The sequence below is a fragment of the Pinus tabuliformis genome, chromosome 6 (genome assembly GCF_031772625.1).
Source record: "Pinus tabuliformis cultivar Carrire ecotype Pingquan chromosome 6, CPIR1, whole genome shotgun sequence".
Lineage (NCBI taxonomy): Eukaryota > Viridiplantae > Streptophyta > Pinopsida > Pinales > Pinaceae > Pinus > Pinus tabuliformis.
The window spans coordinates 761,974,410-761,995,410 of record NC_142292.1 but is presented as its reverse complement, the minus strand read 5'-3'; the positions used below and the strand labels follow the sequence as shown (position 1 = coordinate 761,995,410).

Here is a 21,001-nt window from a genome sequence, read left to right as displayed (position 1 = left end):
TTTTTCATAGGGTCTTGTATACTGATTATTTAATTATTTTACACTTTCTTATCCATGATTTCATCATCAAGAAAATTACACAGAAGACATCAACAATATAGCATTTGAGACAATAGGATCATAAAGAGACAACCAAACAAAAATAACACGTGAATTTACCTTGAGAAAACCCACATGGGGAAAAACCCAACAACCTTTTCAATAGAGAATTCTTTAAGTCAATAGAGATACATCTTAGTCAATAACTAGCTTAAACTTGGTCCATCCTCCTACTCAAGTCAAAGAGTCTGCCCAACGACTTCTGCATAATCGGATCTGCTGGGGCATAATGTTCTCATAGAGTGCTTGGTCCTGTTGCCTTTCCAGACTTCTTCTTCATAGGTTAGGTCCCTCCAAAATGGTGCCACATCTGCTTCAGTGATTTGGTTTTTCAACATAAATATACGACTTTCAAATACAGAGATAATGCAGAGATATTCGTCCTTCAATCGCAGAGACTTGCATCCTTCTCGTCCTTATTGTAGAAGATATAATTCTTGATGTGTGATCGAAATTACCCCTTAGAGAAGAGGTTGAGCCACCTGTATATATTCATCTTGAATGCCGAATTGGTTCCTTTTATGGTAGAGTGGACATGAACCTTTGATAGGCTGACTTGACTAGGAGGAGGCCGACTTTAGCTTTTTGGAGCCTTACTTTTTTCTTTTATAAATTCAAAAATTTTCCTTTTTACATCCGACATGAATAGCATATCTAATATAATTTTCTTTTTGACTCTAGCATGAAGAACATACTTACAAATACATTAATGGCTCAAATATACATTATGAAGAGCGACCATTGTTACAAAATTCAACAAATTCAACATGAAAGTATCAAGTTTGTTGTGAAGTAAGAAAATAGGAAAATTAAATGGTCACATAAATCTGATCATTAGATATATAAATTCTATAATTTATTAATGTGCTAAGTTTTTGTGAAAACGCTGAATTAAAATAGAAGAACGTATAGAAATGATGAATTCAAAATGCACATCTAGTATCAAGGATAAGGAATAAATTTTAGTTGAGTCTTTCTTCTCATTGCTTTAAATCTATTAAAAATGGAAACAAAATCCATATATAATATAATAGATTTAGAGCAATGAGAAGAAAGACTTAACTAAAATTTATCCCTTATGCTTCAGACTAGATGTGCATTTTGAATTCATATATATATATATATATATATATCCAATTGGTTAGTTCAACCATTTTGAATGATTGTTTCAAGGTGGCACTTCCATGCAATCTTCAGTTCTAGTTCTGTTGAGTCCGACTGGGATAGGTTCTGTTTCTGTGGCTGGTTGTTAAGCTGCCTTCCATCAGGATATTCCAGGGAGGATTTGCTGGGGGAGGAGGCAGGGGTGAAATCTTGTGAGGTTTTCTTTGGAATGTAATCATCATCATCATCGTCTTCTAATTTTAACATCATGGCCAAACCAAACACCAAATTGGTATATGAGACCACCTTGTCTATGAAACAAGGGAACAACCTCTGTGCAACAATTTGACTGCTAAAGTCTACAAAGACAAAGACATACATTCTCTACCCTCCTCTTCAATTTTTATATGTATATACATTAAAGAATAATTTATATGATATGGGGATGTTTCTTTATGAATATAATATGACATATATACATATATTGGATATGGATGTGATTGTTTCCAACTAATGCATAGGTTTGTTACACATCATTATTTATTAATCAATATGTATTATATGACATCTCTCTCAGAGATGTTTTTTTTTTTTTTTTAATTGAAATGAGAAGTTTGGATCAAAATCTGCACATGGTCGCGGCAAATACCCAGGAGATAAGATACATATGAACTTCATTTTGCTTGTTCTCCAGGAGGGGGGGGGGGGTGAGAACAGCTATATCAAAATTGCTACTGAGAAAATTTGAACAAGCACTATAACAACAGAAATATATCCTGTAAAAACATCCTAACAGATAGCAAGTTTTACAGTAAGATACCATTAGACAGCAAGAGGAACATCCACATCTGGTGCCTGATTGAGATTAGGGAGAGGGCTACCAGTGACACTAACACTAAGCACATGAAGTCTTGAAGATTATACATCTTCCTTGAGATGACTTCAAACTTTAATGTTAAAGAGGAGCTCGGCCTCTTTTCTACTGTAAACAGGTTTTCTACAGAGGCATACTTAGTGAATCCTCTTCCCTTGATCTGCAATAACAAAGTTCATGCCAACAAATGCTTTGTAAGCTTTGTCACCTCAACATCGTGCCTTATGCAACTTGTTCAAATGTTCAACTTTGATCGACAATATGATTTGAGTTATTGTCATGGTTTCTCATGTCATAGCAGACTTTGCAGCTTTTGTAGATAACTGATATCATACTTGAATACACCAAAGCTATCCTCAATATCTTCATATAATGCATATGATTTTGTAAGGTGGCAATGACAGGACATTGACACAGTCCTTTGAATGGTGCAAGTCTTTAAATCCAAACTTGTCTTTTCTGACAAATTTCCTTTTAAGATGACAGGATGTCATCTTGTATTCTGAACAAAGTTTATAGAGATGATGCATATTTAACATTCCAAAGATTCTAGGAGGCATCAGTCTTCACACTTAGTTCTTGAACATCTTACACTGATTCAGTCTTACCACAGAAGTATATTTGTTCCTTAGATGTTGCCAAGAGAACATAATCTCAACCAAAAATTATTGTTAGCAGATACATACCTTGATTTCTGGCTTTGCTGGTCTTAATATTTCAAACCTTTGGACAGAGAGGATTTCAATCTTCCTTTTGACTGCTCCTTGCAAAGAGATTTCGGCTTCAACATTTATTGGCCCTCCTGAAGCTCCTTTGTCTGTGAAGATTTTCGGACCTTCTCTTTACCGAAACAGAGTGAGGTATTTCAAGATAGTCTTCACTCCCATGACCAAGACTGTGATCACAAATTACAAGCCAAAACGAAGTTGTAGGCAGGCTTTCCCATTGTCTGAGATGACTCAGATCTTCTGAGGAATTCATGAGATCTTTAATAATCATCTTGAGATAGGCTCTGAGAAAATTTCGGATTTTCTTAGTAGATTTTCAACCCTTTTTCTATTGGACTGAGGCAACTTCGGCCTTTCTCACTGAGGGTTTCAATCTGTTGAAACATCATCTGAGGTATTAGCATTACTTGATCTTCAAACAGGGGTATGCCTTTCTTTGGCCTTATTGTAGTAGTATTAAAAGATTCTCAGTCTTGTAAACATGTTTTGACCTTTAATAATTTTCTGATTCCTCTGAGATGTTTTGGACCTCTGAGGCCATGATTGAAGCTTAAAGATTTTGAATTAAAAATACTGAGATTCAACTTGAATTATTCTATGACTGCGATCATTCAGCCTACCTTCAATACCAATTTTTTTTTTTTTAATCTTTTCACAAATGCAAGGAGTGAAACTTTCAATCTTGAACTAGGGCTTCGACCCTATTACAGACCTTCATCTTTCTAAGATTAGATTTTTCCTCTTCCTAAGATCTTGAGCTTAGAACAACACATAACTACTCCTTTACACCATACATTCAACTTTGAATGACAGATCAGAAAAATGTGATTCCCTTAACAAGGACTCTTTTTCAAACATTACAGAAATAAGAATTATTCTGAGATTTTCGGATTCCCTGTGACTTACTTCTGAAATTAACTCTTGAAATTTTCTGACTAGGGTTTCTCCATTGATGTGAAGATGCTTTGACTGAGATTTAGGGCTTCTTTTCCAGGCTGCTCTTTCATCAATAGCCTCTGATACTATGTTGATTTTTCATAGGGTCTTGTATACTGATTATTAAATTATTTTACACTTTCTTATCCATGATTTCATCATCAAGAAAATTACACAGAAGACATCAACAATATAGCATTTGAGACAATAGGATCATAAAGAGACAACCAAACAAAAATAACACGTGAATTTACCTTGAGAAAACCCACATGGGGAAAAACCCAACAACCTTTTCAATAGAGAATTCTTTAAGTCAATAGAGATACATCTTAGTCAATAACTAGCTTAAACTTGGTCCATCCTCCTACTCAAGTCAAAGAGTCTGCCCAACGACTTCTGCATAATCGGATCTGCTGGGGCATAATGTTCTCATAGAGTGCTTGGTCCTGTTGCCTTTCCAGACTTCTTCTTCATAGGTTAGGTCCCTCCAAAATGGTGCCACATCTGCTTCAGTGATTTGGTTTTTCAACATAAATATACGACCTTCAAATACAGAGATAATGCAGAGATATTCGTCCTTCAATCGCAGAGACTTGCATCCTTCTCGTCCTTATTGTAGAAGATATAATTCTTGATGTGTGATCGAAATTACCCCTTAGAGAAGAGGTTGAGCCACCTGTATATATTCATCTTGAATGCCGAATTGGTTCCTTTTATGGTAGAGTGGACATGAACCTTTGATAGGCTGACTTGACTAGGAGGAGGCCGACTTTAGCTTTTTGGAGCCTTAATTTTTTCTTTTATAAATTCAAAAATTTTCCTTTTTACATCCGACATGAATAGCATATCTAATATAATTTTCTTTTTGACTCTAGCATGAAGAACATACTTACAAATACATTAATGGCTCAAATATACATTATGAAGAGCGACCATTGTTACAAAATTCAACAAATTCAAATTAAAAGGAAGTGATGATTGATGGTATGTGATTCGTTCTCCACATTTCACTAGTTTCAATCCCACTTCTTCACCCCTGTGAGCATCACCCGATGCAATGAGTGCTAAGTGAACTATTCAAAAATCATGAGAAATTAGTCACTTTACGACTACCTCTCATGGAAAGGGTCATACTTTGAATGACCTACTTAACGCAGTTGAATCCCAAAAATGATCTCTAATATAATGCACTGCGTAAATCCCCCACACTTAAATTCAAAAAGAGTCAAGGGGTCTCTACTTGAATGGTTCATGAGGCACAATACTTGCTAAGGTTTTGCAAATGGGGTAGCAAGCTAAGTGGGCTTGATTGTGGGAAAAAACTCCACAGTTAAGCGCGCTTGAGCCAGAGGAGTTCTGGGATGGGTGACGTCCTGGGAAGTCCTGGTTACCGGGTGCAAGCCCCGGAAGTGATGATTGATGGTATGTGATTCGTTCTCCACATTTCACTAGTTTCAATCCCACTTCTTCACCCCTGTGAGCATCACCCGATGCAATGAGTGCTAAGTGAACTATTCAAAAATCATGAGAAATTAGTCACTTTACGACTACCTCTCATGGAAAGGGTCATACTTTGAATGACTTACTTAACGCAGTTGAATCCCAAAAATGATATCTAATATAATGCACTGCGTAAATCCCCCACACTTAAATTCAAAAAGAGTCAAGGGGTCTCTACTTGAATGGTTCATGAGGCACACTACTTGCTAAGGTTTTGCAAATGGGGTAGCAAGCTAAGTGGGCTTGATTGTGGGAAAAAACTCCACAGTTAAGCGCGCTTGAGCCAGAGGAGTTCTGGGATGGGTGACCTCCTGGGAAGTCCTGGTTACCGGGTGCAAGCCCCGGAAGTGATGATTGATGGTATGTGATTCGTTCTCCACATTTCACTAGTTTCAATCCCACTTCTTCACCCCTGTGAGCATCACCCGATGCAATGAGTGCTAAGTGAACTATTCAAAAATCATGAGAAATTAGTCACTTTACGACTACCTCTCATGGAAAGGGTCATACTTTGAATGACTTACTTAACGCAGTTGAAGCCCAAAAATGATATCTAATATAATGCACTGCGTAAATCCCCCACACTTAAATACAAAAAGAGTCAAGGGGTCTCTACTTGAATGGTTCATGAGGCACAATACTTGCTAAGGTTTTGCAAATGGGGTAGCAAGCTAAGTGGGCTTGATTGTGGGAAAAAACTCCACAGTTAAGCGCGCTTGAGCCAGAGGAGTTCTGGGATGGGTGACCTCCTGGGAAGTCCTGGTTACCGGGTGCAAGCCCCGGAAGTGATGATTGATGGTATGTGATTCGTTCTCCACATTTCACTAGTTTCAATCCCACTTCTTCACCCCTGTGAGCATCACCCGATGCAATGAGTGCTAAGTGAACTATTCAAAAATCATGAGAAATTAGTCATTTTACGACTACCTCTCATGGAAAGGGTCATACTTTGAATGACTTACTTAACGCAGTTGAATCCCAAAAATGATATCTAGTATCAAGTTTGTTGTGAAGTAAGAAAATAGGAAAATTAAATGGTCACATAAATCTGATCATTAGATATATAAATTCTATAATTTATTAATGTGCTAAGTTTTTGTGAAAACGCTGAATTAAAATAGAAGAACGTATAGAAATGATGAATTCAAAATGCACATCTAGTATCAAGTATAAGGAATAAATTTTAGTTGAGTCTTTCTTCTCATTGCTTTAAATCTATTAAAAATGGAAACAAAATCCATATATAATATAATAGATTTAGAGCAATGAGAAGAAAGACTTAACTAAAATTTATTCCTTATGCTTGAGACTAGATGTGCATTTTGAATTCATATATATATATATATATATATCCAATTGGTTAGTTCAACCATTTTGAATGATTGTTTCAAGGTGGCACTTCCATGCAATCTTCAGTTCTAGTTCTGTTGAGTCCGACTGGGATAGGTTCTGTTTCTGTGGCTGGTTGTTAAGCTGCCTTCCATCAGGATATTCCAGGGAGGATTTGTTGGGGGAGGAGGCAGGGGTGAAATCTTGTGAGGTTTTCTTTGGAATGTAATCATCATCATCATCGTCTTCTAATTTTAACATCATGGCCAAACCAAACACCAAATTGGTATATGAGACCACCTTGTCTATGAAACAAGGGAACAACCTCTGTGCAACAATTTGACTGCTAAAGTCTACAAAGACAAAGACATACATTCTCTACCCTCCTCTTCGATTTTTATATGTATATAAATTAAAGAATAATTTATATGATATGGGGATGTTTCTTTATGAATATAATATGACATATATACATATATTGGATATGGATGTGATTGTTTCCAACTAATGCATAGGTTTGTTACACATCATTATTTATTAATCAATATGTATTATATGACATCCCTCTCAGAGATGTTTTTTTTTTTTTTTAATTGAAATGAGAAGTTTGGATCAAAATCTGCACATGGTCGCGGCAAATACCCAGGAGATAAGATACATATGAACTTCATTTTGCTTGTTCTCCAGGAGGGGGGGGGTGGGAGAACAGCTATATCAAAATTGCTACTGAGAAAATTTAAACAAGCACTATAACAACAGAAATATATCCTGTAAAAACATCCTAACAGATAGCAAGTTTTACAGTAAGATACCATTAAACAGCAAGAGGAACATCCACATCTGGTGCCTGATTGAGATTAGGGAGAGGGCTACCAGTGACACTAACACTAAGCACATGAAGTCTTGAAGATTATACATCTTCCTTGAGATGACTTCAAACTTTAATGTTAAAGAGGAGCTCGGCCTCTTTTCTACTGTAAACAGGTTTTCTACAGAGGCATACTTAGTGAATCCTCTTCCCTTGATCTGCAATAACAAAGTTCATGCCAACAAATGCTTTGTAAGCTTTGTCACCTCAACATCGTGCCTTATGCAACTTGTTCAAATGTTCAACTTTGATCGACAATTTGATTTGAGTTATTGTCATGGTTTCGCATGTCATACCAGACTTTGCAGCCAACTGATATCATACTTGAATACACCAAAGCTATCCTCAATATCTTCATATAATGCATATGATTTTGTAAGGTGGCAATGACAGGACATTGACACAGTCCTTTGAATTGTGCAAGTCTTTAAATCCAAACTTGTCTTTTCTGACAAATCTCCTTTTAAGATGACAGGATGTCATCTTGTATTCTGAACAAAGTTTATAGAGATGATGCATATTTAACATTCCAAAGATTCTAGGAGGCATCAGTCTTCACACTTAGTTCTTGAACATCTTACACTGATTCAGTCTTACCGCAGAAGTATATTTGTTCCTTAGATGTTGCCAAGAGAACATAATCTCAACCAAAAATTATTGTTAGCAGATACATACCTTGATTTCTGGCTTTGCTGGTCTTAATATTTCAAACCTTTGGACAGAGAGGATTTCAATCTTCCTTTTGACTGCTCCGTCCAAAGAGATTTCGGCTTCAACATTTATTGGCCCTCCTGAAGCTCCTTTGTCTGTAAATATTTTCGGACCTTCTCTTTACCGAAACAGAGTGAGGTATTTCAAGATAGTCTTCACTCCCATGACCAAGACTGTGATCACAAATTACAAGCCAAAACGAAGTTGTAGGCAGGCTTTCCCATTATCTGAGATGACTCAGATCTTCTGAGGAATTCATGAGATCTTTAATAATCATCTTGAGATAGGCTCTGAGAAAATTTCGGATTTTCTTAGTAGATATTTCAACCCTTTTTCTATTGGACTGAGGCAACTTCGGCCTTTCTCACTGAGGGTTTCAATCTGTTGAAACATCATCTGAGGTATTAGCATTACTTGATCTTCAAACAGGGGTATGCCTTTCTTTGGCCTTATTGTAGTAGTATTAAAAGATTCTCAGTCTTGTAAACATGTTTTGACCTTTAATAATTTTCTGATTCCTCTGAGATGTTTTGGACCTCTGAGGCCATGATTGAAGCTTAAAGATTTTGAATTAAAAATACTGAGATTCAACTTGAATTATTCTATGACTGAGATCATTCAGCCTACCTTCAATACCAATTTTTTTTTTTTAATCTTTTCACAAATGCAAGGAGTGAAACTTTCGATCTTGAACTAGGGCTTCGACCCTATTACAGACCTTCGTCTTTCTAAGATTAGATTTTCCCTCTTCCTAAGATCTTGAGCTTAGAACAACACATAACTACTCCTTTACACCATACATTCAACTTTGAATGACAGATCAGAAAAATGTGATTCCCTTAACAAGGACTCTTTTTCAAACATTACAGAAATAAGAATTATTCTGAGATTTTCGGATTCCCTGTGACTTACTTCTGAAATTAACTCTTGAAATTTTCTGACTAGGGTTTCTCCATTGATGTGAAGATGCTTTGACTGAGATTTAGGGCTTCTTTTCCAGGCTGCTCTTTCATCAATAGCCTCTGATACTATGTTGATTTTTCATAGGGTCTTGTATACTGATTATTTAATTATTTTACACTTTCTTATCCATGATTTCATCATCAAGAAAATTACACAGAAGACATCAACAATATAGCATTTGAGACAATAGGATCATAAAGAGACAACCAAACAAAAATAACACGTGAATTTACCTTGAGAAAACCCACATGGGGAAAAACCCAACAACCTTTTCAATAGAGAATTCTTTAAGTCAATAGAGATACATCTTAGTCAATAACTAGCTTAAACTTGGTCCATCCTCCTACTCAAGTCAAAGAGTCTGCCCAACGACTTCTGCTTAATCGGATCTGCTGGGGCATAATGTTCTCATAGAGTGCTTGGTCCTGCTGCCTTTCCAGACTTCTTCTTCATAGGTTAGGTCCCTCCAAAATGGTGCCACATCTGCTTCAGTGATTTGGTTTTTCAACATAAATATACGACCTTCAAATACAGAGATAATGCAGAGATATTCGTCCTTCAATCGCAGAGACTTGCATCCTTCTTGTCCTTGTTGTAGAAGATATAATTCTTGATGTGTGATCGAAATTACCCCTTAGAGAAGAGGTTGAGCCACCTGTATATATTCATCTTGAATGCCGAATTGGTTCCTTTTATGGTAGAATGGACATGAACCTTTGATAGGCTGACTTGACTATGAGGAGGCCGACTTTAGCTCTTTGGAGCCTTAATTTTTTCTTTTATAAATTCAAAAATTTTCCTTTTTACATCCGACATGAATAGCATATCTAATATAATTTTCTATTTTCTTTTTGACTCTAGCATGAAGAACATACTTACAAATACATTAATGGCTCAAATATACATTATGAAGAGCGACCATTGTTACAAAATTGAACAAATTCAACATGAAAGTATCAAGTTTGTTGTGAAGTAAGAAAATAGGAAAATTAAATGGTCACATAAATTTGATCATTAGATATATAAATTCTATAATTTATTAATGTGCTAAGTTTTTGTGAAAACGCTGAATTAAAATAGAAGAACGTATAGAAATGATGAATTCAAAATGCACATCTAGTATCAAGCATAAGGAATAAATTTTAGTTGAGTCTTTCTTCTCATTGCTTTAAATCTATTAAAAATGGAAACAAAATCCATATATAATATAATAGATTTAGAGCAATGAGAAGAAAGACTTAACTAAAATTTATTCCTTATGCTTGAGACTAGATGTGCATTTTGAATTCATATATATATATATATATATATATATATGCAATTGGTTAGTTCAACCATTTTGAATGATTGTTTCAAGGTGGCACTTCCATGCAATCTTCAGTTCTAGTTCTGTTGAGTCCGACTGGGATAGGTTCTGTTTCTGTGGCTGGTTGTTAAGCTGCCTTCTATCAGGATATTCCAGGGAGGATTTGTTGGGGGAGGAGGCAGGGGTGAAATCTTGTGAGGTTTTCTTTGGAATGTAATCATCATCATCATCGTCTTCTAATTTTAACATCATGGCCAAACCAAACACCAAATTGGTGTATGAGACCACCTTGTCTATGAAACAAGGGAGCAACCTCTGTGCAACAATTTGACTGCTAAAGTCTACAAAGACAAAGACATACATTCTCTACCCTCCTCTTCGATTTTTATATGTATATAAATTAAAGAATAATTTATATGATATGGGGATGTTTCTTTATGAATATAATATGACATATATACATATATTGGATATGGATGTGATTGTTTCCAACTAATGCATAGGTTTGTTACACATCATTATTTATGAATCAATATGTATTATATGACATCCCTCTCAGAGATGTTTTTTTTTTTTTTTAATTGAAATGAGAAGTTTGGATCAAAATCTGCACATGGTCGCGGCAAATACGCAGGAGATAAGATACATATGAACTTCATTTTGCTTTTCTCCAGGAGGGTGGGGGGGTGGGAGAAAGCTATATCAAAATTGCTACTGAGAAAATTTAAACAAGCACTATAACAACAGAAATATATCCTGTAAAAACATCCTAACAGATAGCAAGTTTTACAGTAAGATACCATTAGACAGCAAGAGGAACATCCACATCTGGTGCCTGATTGAGATTAGGGAGAGGGCTACCAGTGAACTTGCTGTTCACTATGATCAGAGAGTTGACAATTGTTGACTGAAAGCTAATCCCAAAGTTCTGTAATTTTCTGTCTGAGGGAATCCAATTTGTCATCTTGGCAAGACATTATGCACTTTCACTATTGAATTTGTTCTAGTAGCGTTGTGATAGTCTTCCATTGTTCCTGGAGCTTCAAGTTGGTATCCATAATTTCCAATTGCATATGATCTCGAAGGTGCTTACTGCCAATGCCTTGAGACTGAAGTTCTTTGCAATTTCAGGAGGCCATGATAAACGAGGCGAGAGTGACCAAAGAAGGAGTTGGGGAGAATAGACGATACAAGGATTTAGGATGGAGAGAAACCGTAAGGCTGTCCAGGCTGGTCAGAGCCATAGGTGACAAGAAACGAAAAGGAAGGATAGTCAGATAGAGTTGGGTGGGCCTGGATAAAAGAGGTACCAAGAACACGAGAGGATTAGTCCCCAATAAGAAAAGAGATGAGGGAGCCTGATAATCAAACCCGACCAAATGGCCTGTTGAAGAACAAGAATTTGATGAGTTGAGGAACGGTGCAACCAAATTCTAAACCAGAGAACCATCAAATAATGCTTCTCAGAGGAAATACCAAAGCTTACTCGTTTTAGAGACCAATAGAAGTCGTGGGTCCAACTGAAACTATACTGGGGTGAGCTGTTAAAATTTGCGTACTAGAGGACAAGTGGTTCCCTAAGGCTTTGATCTTTTGGCCTAGGGAAAAGTGTCCAAATTTATTTGTACTTTTCTCCGAAAGTGACTTTATAAGTGGTAAAGTCAATTTAATTTAAAAGTGACTTTATAAGTGGTAGAGTTACATTCTAATTTAAAGGTGACTTTATTAAAGTCAATGAAGAATTAGAAAGTGAAAAAGTGATTATGAAAATAAAAGGCCAAGTGGGTCTTTATTTAAGTGGGTGAGATAAAAAATAGAAAGTTAGAATTAAATGCGCATTTATTTTCATCCCTAGATCTAACTGAATCTCAGCCATTAGATCTTAGGGTAACCCAAAAGGTCATTTAGAGAGTAAAAGGAGAAGAGAAGAGAAAAAGATCAATTCATTCTTTCATGAGCATTTGAGAGAAATAGGAGAGAGCAAGGAGAAAATTTCTGAGCAGTGAGGAAGTGAAGGAGAGCAGCAAGAAGACATCTAACAAATCTAGGCAGTAACATTTATTGGCATGCATCCCAAGGCAAAACCGTATAGTAGGAGAAAGACACAGAAATCGAGGAAGAGGGATAGCATCAAGGGCACAAATTTCAAGGCATGTTTTGGGCATGATTTTCGAGGCAGGTCGTACAACATTTAATGCTGTTTTATTCCTGGAAAAATTTCTGTTTTGGCAGTTTGCTGATTGGCATGATTTTCGAGGCAGAGTTCAAGCACGAAATTTGAGATAAGTTGTAATTTGTGGTTGCTGGAATTTGTACTGTTTATTTCAGTTTCTTTGTAAAAACATTTTCAAAAATAAAGAAGAGCTCTCAAACTGGTTTTCCCCAAGTGTTGTAGGGGGGTTTTTCCAGGGTCACATTGACCAAAAATCATTGTGTTATTTTCCCTGTGTGCCTGTCATAATTTTGCTGTGTTTTATTTCTGCATCTGCAATTTCAGCAGTTGTGAAATCTCTATATTTGTGTTTTCAGAAAATATTGTCATTTCCAGATTTTAGAATTTTTATCATGCTTGGATTTAAAACTAAATTTATGGAGTGATAAGGAAAACTGATAACCGGAGTGGGGGTTGAAATTCTTCATGGTATCAAAGGTTGGTTGGCTGAAAAATGCAGTTTGGGACAAGAAAGTGAAAATTATAGCAAGTTGATTTTTACACGGAAAACAAAAACCTTTACCACAGATTTGAAAATTTCAGTTTGGTAGGACAGTGAAACATGTCTTTGGGTTTGAGAGTTGAAGACTAGTTGGATGGACAGAACAACTACAGTGCATGGAAGGAGAGAACCTAAAGCATCTTTGAGGAAGCAAAATTCTGGGGCATTATGGTAAATACCACACAAAACCCAGTAGCGGTAGCTTCTTACCTTGTACAGTTGGCAGAGTTTAACAAAAAAAATGCTAAAGCAAAAAGATTGATTCTGGAACGAGTCAAAGATCATGTCATTCCTCATGTGAGAGGAAAGACTTATGCACATGAGATGTGGACAACCTTGACCAGTGTTTACCAGAGCTCAAATGAAAACAGAAAAATGGTCACTGAAGGCCATTAGAATGGCTAAGACTGACAATGCTACAACATACCTCACAAAGATCACTTCAGTGAGAGATGAGTTGGCAGTCGTAGGTGAGATCATTGCACCCACTGAGTTGGTGAGGATTGATTTCAATGGTCTTTCCAAAACTTGGGAGAATTTTGTGGATGGGATTGTTGCACGGGAAAACCTTCCCGGATGGGAGAGGTTGTCGGATGATTGCATTCAGAATTAGATCAGAAAGAACCATCTTGGGTCATCCAAACAGGTGGAGGAGGATGACAATGTGGCATTATTAGCAAGAGGCAAGAAGGGCAGAGCAAAGAAACAAGCTTCCTAACAGTGGAGACAAAGGCAAAGGTAAAGGCAAGCAGTAGAACAAGGAGAAGGACTATTCCAAAGTCAAATGTTGGAATTGTCAAAAGTTGGGACACTATGCTGTTGTGTGTCTGGAGAAGAAGAACAAGAGAGGGAGAGACAAACCCATGACAACTTCTGCAGAGATAGAGAGCTTATTAGAGAGCTTTGATCAGGAGTTTGGGTTCATAGCTTGTGAGGCCACTAGTGCAGGATCACCTGCCATACAGGTTTAGAGGGAGTGTGCATTTGGTATGTTGACAGTGGCGCTTCTGGCCGCATGACAGGTGTCAGAGAGTACTTCTTAGAGCTTTCAGAGGATGATACTAATATGGAGGTAGTACTTGGTGATGACATCATGGTTAGAGCAGTCGGTGTGGCGACATTGACATTTGATAGGGGACCCAAACCTCCCTTGAAAGTGTCAGATGTTCTATATGTGCCTGGAATGAAGGAGAACCTAATATGCATCTCAGCGCTTGAGGACAGAGGGTATGATGTGTTGTTCAGGAGAGGGCAGGTGCTTATATATCCTAGGGAACTCCAGCTTCTTCAGCTAGAGTGATTGGTGTGAGATATGCCAAGGTGTACAAGTTCTCATTCAAGCCCCTGATGGGACTGAGTAGCGGCACCCAAGACAAGACCGACAACAGATCTAGCAGTTGAAAGGTGTGTGAGATTTGGCATCGCAGGATGGGGCACATGTATCATGGGTCCTTGAGTACATTGCGGGAGATCATCACTAGTGTCCCAGATTTCAATTCTGATCACCTTGACGTATGTAGAGGATGTGCTGTGGGGAAGTTTGCCAGATCCCCTTTTCCCAGCAGTGACAACAAGGCGACCAGGATCCTTGACTTGATTCATACCGATGTGCGTGGTCGGATCTCTCATGTATCCTTGAGTGGCTATGAGTACTATGTTTTATTCATTGATGACCACTCCAGGAAGACCTGGATTTATTTCTTGAAGACCAAGAGTGAGGTCTTCAAGCGGTTTCAAGAGTTCAAAGCTCTTGTGGAGACCCAGACAGGTAGGAAGATCAAGGTCCTCAGGTCGAACAATGGAGGGGAGTATACCCTTGGTGAGTTTGTTGATTTTTGTGCTGAGGTAGGCATTAGGAGGGAGTTCATAGTTCCTTACAACCCCCAACAGAATGGGGTTGCGGAGAGGAAGAACAGATCCATTGTAGGGGCTGCCAAAGCCATGCTTCATGATCAGGGGTTACCTTTATTTTTGTGGGCAGAGGCTTGCAACACTGCTGTGTACTTGCAGAACAGGAGTCCACATCGTGCCTTGGGGAATGTGAATCCGAAGGAGACTTTTTCTGGGAAGAAGCCCGATGTTGGGCACTTTCATATCTTTGGGTGCCTTACATATTCCTATGTCCCCAAGGAGAACAGGACCAAGCTAGAACCCACTGCAAACAAGGGCATCTTTGTGGGTTATAGTGAGACCTTGAAAGCTTATCAGATTTATATTCCTACGCAGAGGAAAGTGGTTTTCAGGCGGGATGTGAAGTTCGAGGAGGAGGGAGCTTTAGGAGGTCATGGGAGTTAGAGTATCCAAAGTCACCAGACCCTCAGAAGCAGCTGAGTTAGTCACAGGTATCCAGTGGTCAGGGATCAGGAGGTACATCAATTACAGTGTCAGGTCCATCAGTTAGTAGTGGCTCTCAGAGTCAGGTGGGTGGTTCTTTGGGTAGCATGCAGGGCAATTCGCATGGTAGTCCACTAATGGATTGTTTGCACGGTACTTCAGCATCTACGGGCACAGATTCAAGCATGAGGTCAGTTGGTAGGCCTTCAGGTGTTCAGGCTTCTGATGATGATGAGGATTCTTTCACTCCGGTGGGAGAAGTATGCTCAGGGAAGAGGAAGCCCAAGTGGCTTCAAGATACCTTGCGCGAGGCCACATCAGTTGTTGAGCGAAAGAGACATGTTAGAGAGAGTAAACCACTTGAGCGGTTCTGTAGTTACATGGCATTGGTAACAAGCATTGATGACTTCGAGCCTTCTAGTTATGAGGAGGCAATGAGCCAACAGGTATGGAGGGAGGCCATGATGGAGGAGTATTCTTCTATTATGCAGAACGATGTTTGAGAGGTAGTGTCGAGGCTTGAAGGTAAATCAGTTGTTACTTCTAGATGGCTCTACAAGATAAAGTACATTGCAGATGGCAACATCGAGAAGTTCAAGGCTCGATTTGTGGCGAGAGGGTTCTCATAGGTAGAGAGAGTTGACTATGAGGAGACCTTCGCTCCTGTAGCTTGGTATACATCTATTCACTCCATTATACCGATTGCAACAGAGATGGGTTGGAAGATCCCCCAGATTGATGTGAAGACCACATTTCTCAATGGTTTCATTCAGGAAGGAGTCCCATGTATGCAGATTGAAAAAGGCACTCTATGGCTTGAAGCAAGCTCCTAGAGCTTGGTACTCGAGGATTGATACATACTTGCATCAGTTGGGTTTCACAAAGAGTGACACTGATCCGAACCTATACTTCATTGTGGTGGGTGAGGAGCCTCTCATTCTGGTGTTGTATGTTGATGACTTGATCATCACTAGTGCAAAGACACCCTTTGAGGGTTGCAAGAGAGATCTTGCTTAAGAGTTTGAGATGAAGGATATCTGCTTGATGCATTATTTCTGGGATTGGAGGTGTGGCAGGAGGAGGGGCATTTTTTCCTCGGACAAGGGAAGTACATTGTGGATATTCTTAGCAGATTTCACATGGAGGACTGCACACCCATGTCAACACCTATGATCACTAACTGGAAGAAGCTTTACGCTTCTGATTCCGAGTTGGTGGATCCTACTCTATACAGACAACTGAGTGGTAAATTGATGTATTTGGTTAACACTCGACCAGATATATGTTTTGCAGTTAACACTATAAGTTGGTTCATGTGTGAGCCTAGGAGGGTGCACTAGGGACTGTGGATTTTGGTTTCGATTATAGACAGGGTGATGGAGTGAGCCTGGTAGGGTACACGAATTCAGATTGGGCAGGTTGTGCTTCAGATAGGAAGAGTACTTCCCGGTGCTGTTTTGGGTTGGGTTCGACAGTTGTGTCGTGGATAAGCCAGAAACAATAGTCAGTTGCATTGAGCTCAGCTAAGGCAGAGTATATGGCTAGTTGTGAGGCCATATGGCTTCACAAGATCTTGTTTGGTCTATTTGGTCATGCGTTGAGACCTTCAGTAATTTACTGTAATAATTAGAGTTGCATAAAACTCATGGAGAATCCAGTTTTTCATGACAAGTCAAAGCATATTGAGATCAAGTATCACTTCATTAGAGACTATGTCCAAAAGGGAGTTGTCAAGCTTGAGTACATTTCCACAAATGAGTAGGTAGCGGATATTTTCACCAAAGCCTTACCACGGGGCAAGCATGTTTACTTCAGAGACAAGATGGGAGTGGTGAGGAACACTTTCCTTGGTAAGAGGGAGTGTTAAAATTTGGGTACCAGAGGACAAGTGGTTCCCTAAGGCTTTGATCTTTGGCCTAGGGAAAAGTGTCCAAATTTATTTGTACTTTTCTCCTAAAGTGACTTTATAAGTGGTAAAGTCAATTTAATTTAAAAGTGACTTTATAAGTGATAAAGTTACATTCTAATTTAAAGGTGACTTTATTAAAGTCAATGAAGAATTAAAAAGTGAAAAAGTGACTATGGAAATAAAAGGCTAAGTGGGTGAGTTAAAAAATAGAAAGTGAGAATTAAATGCACATTTATTCTCATCCCTAGATCTAAATGAATCTCAACGATTAGATCTTAGGGTAACCCAAAAGGTCATTTAGAGAGTAAAAGGAGAAGAGAAGAGAAAAAGATCAATTCATTCTTTCATGAGCATTTGAGAGAAAGAGAAGAGAGAGCAAGGAGAAAATTTCTGAGCAGTGAGGAAGTGAAGGAGAGCAACAAGAAGACATTTCAGCAAATTTGGGTAGCAACATTTATTGGCATGCATCCCAAGGCAAAACTGTACAACAGGAGAAAGGCACAGAAATCGAGGAAGAGGGACAACAACAAGGGCACAAATTTCGAGGCAGGTTTTGAGCATGATTTTTGAGGCAGCTGTATTGCTGAAATCCGTATGGTCCGTACAATAGGTTTCAGGCATGATTTTTGAGGCAGGCTGTACAACATTTAATGCTATTTTATTGCTGGAAAAATTTCTATTTTGGTAGTTTGTTGATTGACACAATTTTCGAGGCGGAGTTCAAGAACAGAAATCTAGATAAGTTGTAATTTGTGGTTGCTGGAATTTTTATTGTGTATTTCAGTTTCTCTGTAAAATTATTTTCAGAAACAAGGAAGAACTTTAAAACTGGTTTTACCCAAGAATTATAGGGGGGTTTTTCCAGGGTCACAATGACCAAAAATCACTGTGTTATTTTTTTTGTGTGGCTGTCATAATTTTTCTGTGTTTTATTTCTGCAATTTCAGCAGTTGTCAAATCTCTAAATTTGTGTTTTCAGAAAAATTGTCATTTCTAGATTTTAGAATTTTTTATCATGCTTGGATTTAAAACTAAATGCATGGAGTGATAAGGAAAACTGATAACCAGAGTGGGGGTTGAAATTCTTCATGACCCATGACCTCTGTGGTGTTGGGATGCCATAGAATTATACCCAAACACAAATTGAACACATGCACCAGAGTAATTGAAGCTTGGTCTAAACATAAATGTCGAGCATCAGGGAGTAATTACCAGCAAAGGTAGGCAGGTGCTGAGGGAGTGCCTCCACAGGCGAATGGTACTAAGGGCGTGTGCGGAGGGAGCGATGGAATGTATTGCATGTAGATGGAGGACAGAGGCTGCCATGATAGCTTTCCTGTCATGTCCATCATGGCTTGTGGTGATTCTAGGGAGAGTGGGTAGGATTATACACATGGGCTGATATTGTAGACCAAAGTCCATTGTGAAATTGATGCAAGGCATAGCTAGGAGGGGGTCAAGGCAAGGCTCACCACCCTTATACATTGTTAGCTTTTGTTTGTCCCTTTTTAAGGAGGCAGGCTGAATTGGCTTGGAGATCGACCTTCGCAGTCTTCTGATGGAGAATATGGGAAAGGGATTTTTGAGCGAATTCATCAAGCGATTAATAGATTTGTTGGAGCAATATCTTCATATGCTGATCCCTAGGCCATGTATTGTGGCGAAGGTATCAAATAATTAGGAGTGAGTCTCTTAGTTAAAAATTTAAAAATTTCCAAACTCTGTGCTAGGAGCAGGCCCTACACTGGCCCGATTGTTGGTCATGCATCCTAGGCCAATAGAGTATCTTATTTCGATTTTTCCTTTGGGGTTAGAAAGTGTTAATTTGGTAGCTCAGGGTCAAATTCCCTCCATTGGGAAGTCTTCCTCATCCAGAGAAACCCCTCCTAGCCCTTGGAAGAATTTAATTTGGTCAAGGAAAGATATTGTTTTTAAGGTGAAACTCACGTGCACAAAAGTACAAGTTGTCCTAGTCAAGCTAATTCAACCCCTTGAGAGTAAATAGGCCTAATGTCACTTCACTTTGGAGCGCCATCACACACATTTTTATTCTCTTGGATTGGTTTGTACAACTCTGAAATTGCAAGTCTATCTTCACACATGCGAAGGAGTGAGGGAATTTTTGTTGGCCGAATTCATCTTCTATTTTGGGACTTTGACCAACGTTGACTTTTTGGACTTGGAGCTTGGTTGGACTCTGATTTTCTGATCTGTTTGAAAGGCCGAGCTGACTAGGACCAAACTTTTCCAGGGCAGGAACCCTAATCCTTGGCCACATGTTAGTGCTGTATTATTATCGGATTATCATTACAGTCTAGAATCTATATGCCTCATGATGATCATCTCATGAGATACACTTATTTTTTCTTTAATGTGATTGTGTTAACTTTTAATTATTATCTTGTCTGAACTTATGACTGAGGACTCAAGATAAAATGACAAATATAATATTTCAGATGTCAGTATCTATATCTTACACATTTTATATTGTAGTTTTATTTTCATATTTGTGTGACAATGTGTTCGTTTGATGTTGATGTTTGCTTTAAAAGAATAAAAAATGATCATATTTCAGTATCTACTATCAATGATTGATGTATTGCTTGATATTTTATACATATTATATTGTTGTTTTATTTTAATATTTGTGTGACAATGTGTTTGTTTGATGCTGTTGTCACTTTACAAGAATAAAAATTTGGAAAAAAATGATTATTTTTGTATCTTCTTTCAAGTTTCCCGATAATTTAAATTTTGGATCCCCGGTGATAAATTGCCAATAATGATAAATGTAACATTAATATGGAGTTCGGTGTATTTGTTGTGTTTGCGTTCAAGATGTACATATCATTGATTGATTGTGTAGCTGCAATAACAGTTGGCTATTCAGTTCTGTTTTCCTTTGTATGTTGCACCTTAGTATTATATTTTGTTATATCTCAATTTAAATGAAGAATTGTAAGATTTAGAGTTTATTTTCTTAGTTTATTTATTATTTTGACTTAACATGTCATTGTATTTTGGAAGCCACAAAATGGCAGTATCTCTTTTGATTGACAGCAATTGGTTTAAACTTTATCCTGTGCAGTCAATTGCTACCTCGTGCAGCAAATATTGTTAGACTTTTGACAGAATATTTCAGACGGTGTGCTTCACCGGCACTGCGGATCAAGCTATATTCTAATGCACGGACCCTACTTATTTCAATGGGAGTTGGTGAGTTTGTGGTTTTAATTGTAATGGTATTCACTCTGTTTTTTGTTATCTTTCATAATTCCATTCTTGACAGTTAATTGGAACTGTTATATGATAGACCACTTGCTCTAAAGCATGTTGTGGTTGTAGTGTTTTCTTCTCCTTTTGCGTTAATACTTTCCAATGTTTATTTATGCGATAATGGTTTTTTCTTTCACATAATCCTAGATCATGCAAGACAGATGTCAGCAACAAATTCCAAAATGCAGATTAGTGATGCTAGATGTTTCATCTAGTTCTCTGAGTAGAGAGAATCCGATCTAGGCAACATTTGTTCTAGACTAAAATTTATTAAACTAGGTATGGATTTCTAAGGATTGGACATGGTCTGATTTCAGCGTTTGTTTTATGGTATCGTGGAAAAAATAAAC

At 37.9% G+C, this 21,001-nt stretch overlaps 1 protein-coding gene across 1 annotated transcript in view; it reads left to right on the top strand.

The window, feature by feature from the left end:
* The window catches only part of LOC149260950 (proline-, glutamic acid/leucine-rich protein), a 319,977-nt gene that overhangs the window by 227,075 nt on the left and 71,901 nt on the right, over positions 1 to 21,001 (top strand). Inside the window, exon 11 of the mRNA XM_089421448.1 lies at positions 20,464 to 20,591. Coding sequence (XP_089277574.1) covers positions 20,464 to 20,591 — 128 coding nt within the window. The remainder of the gene's footprint in view (positions 1 to 20,463; positions 20,592 to 21,001) is intronic.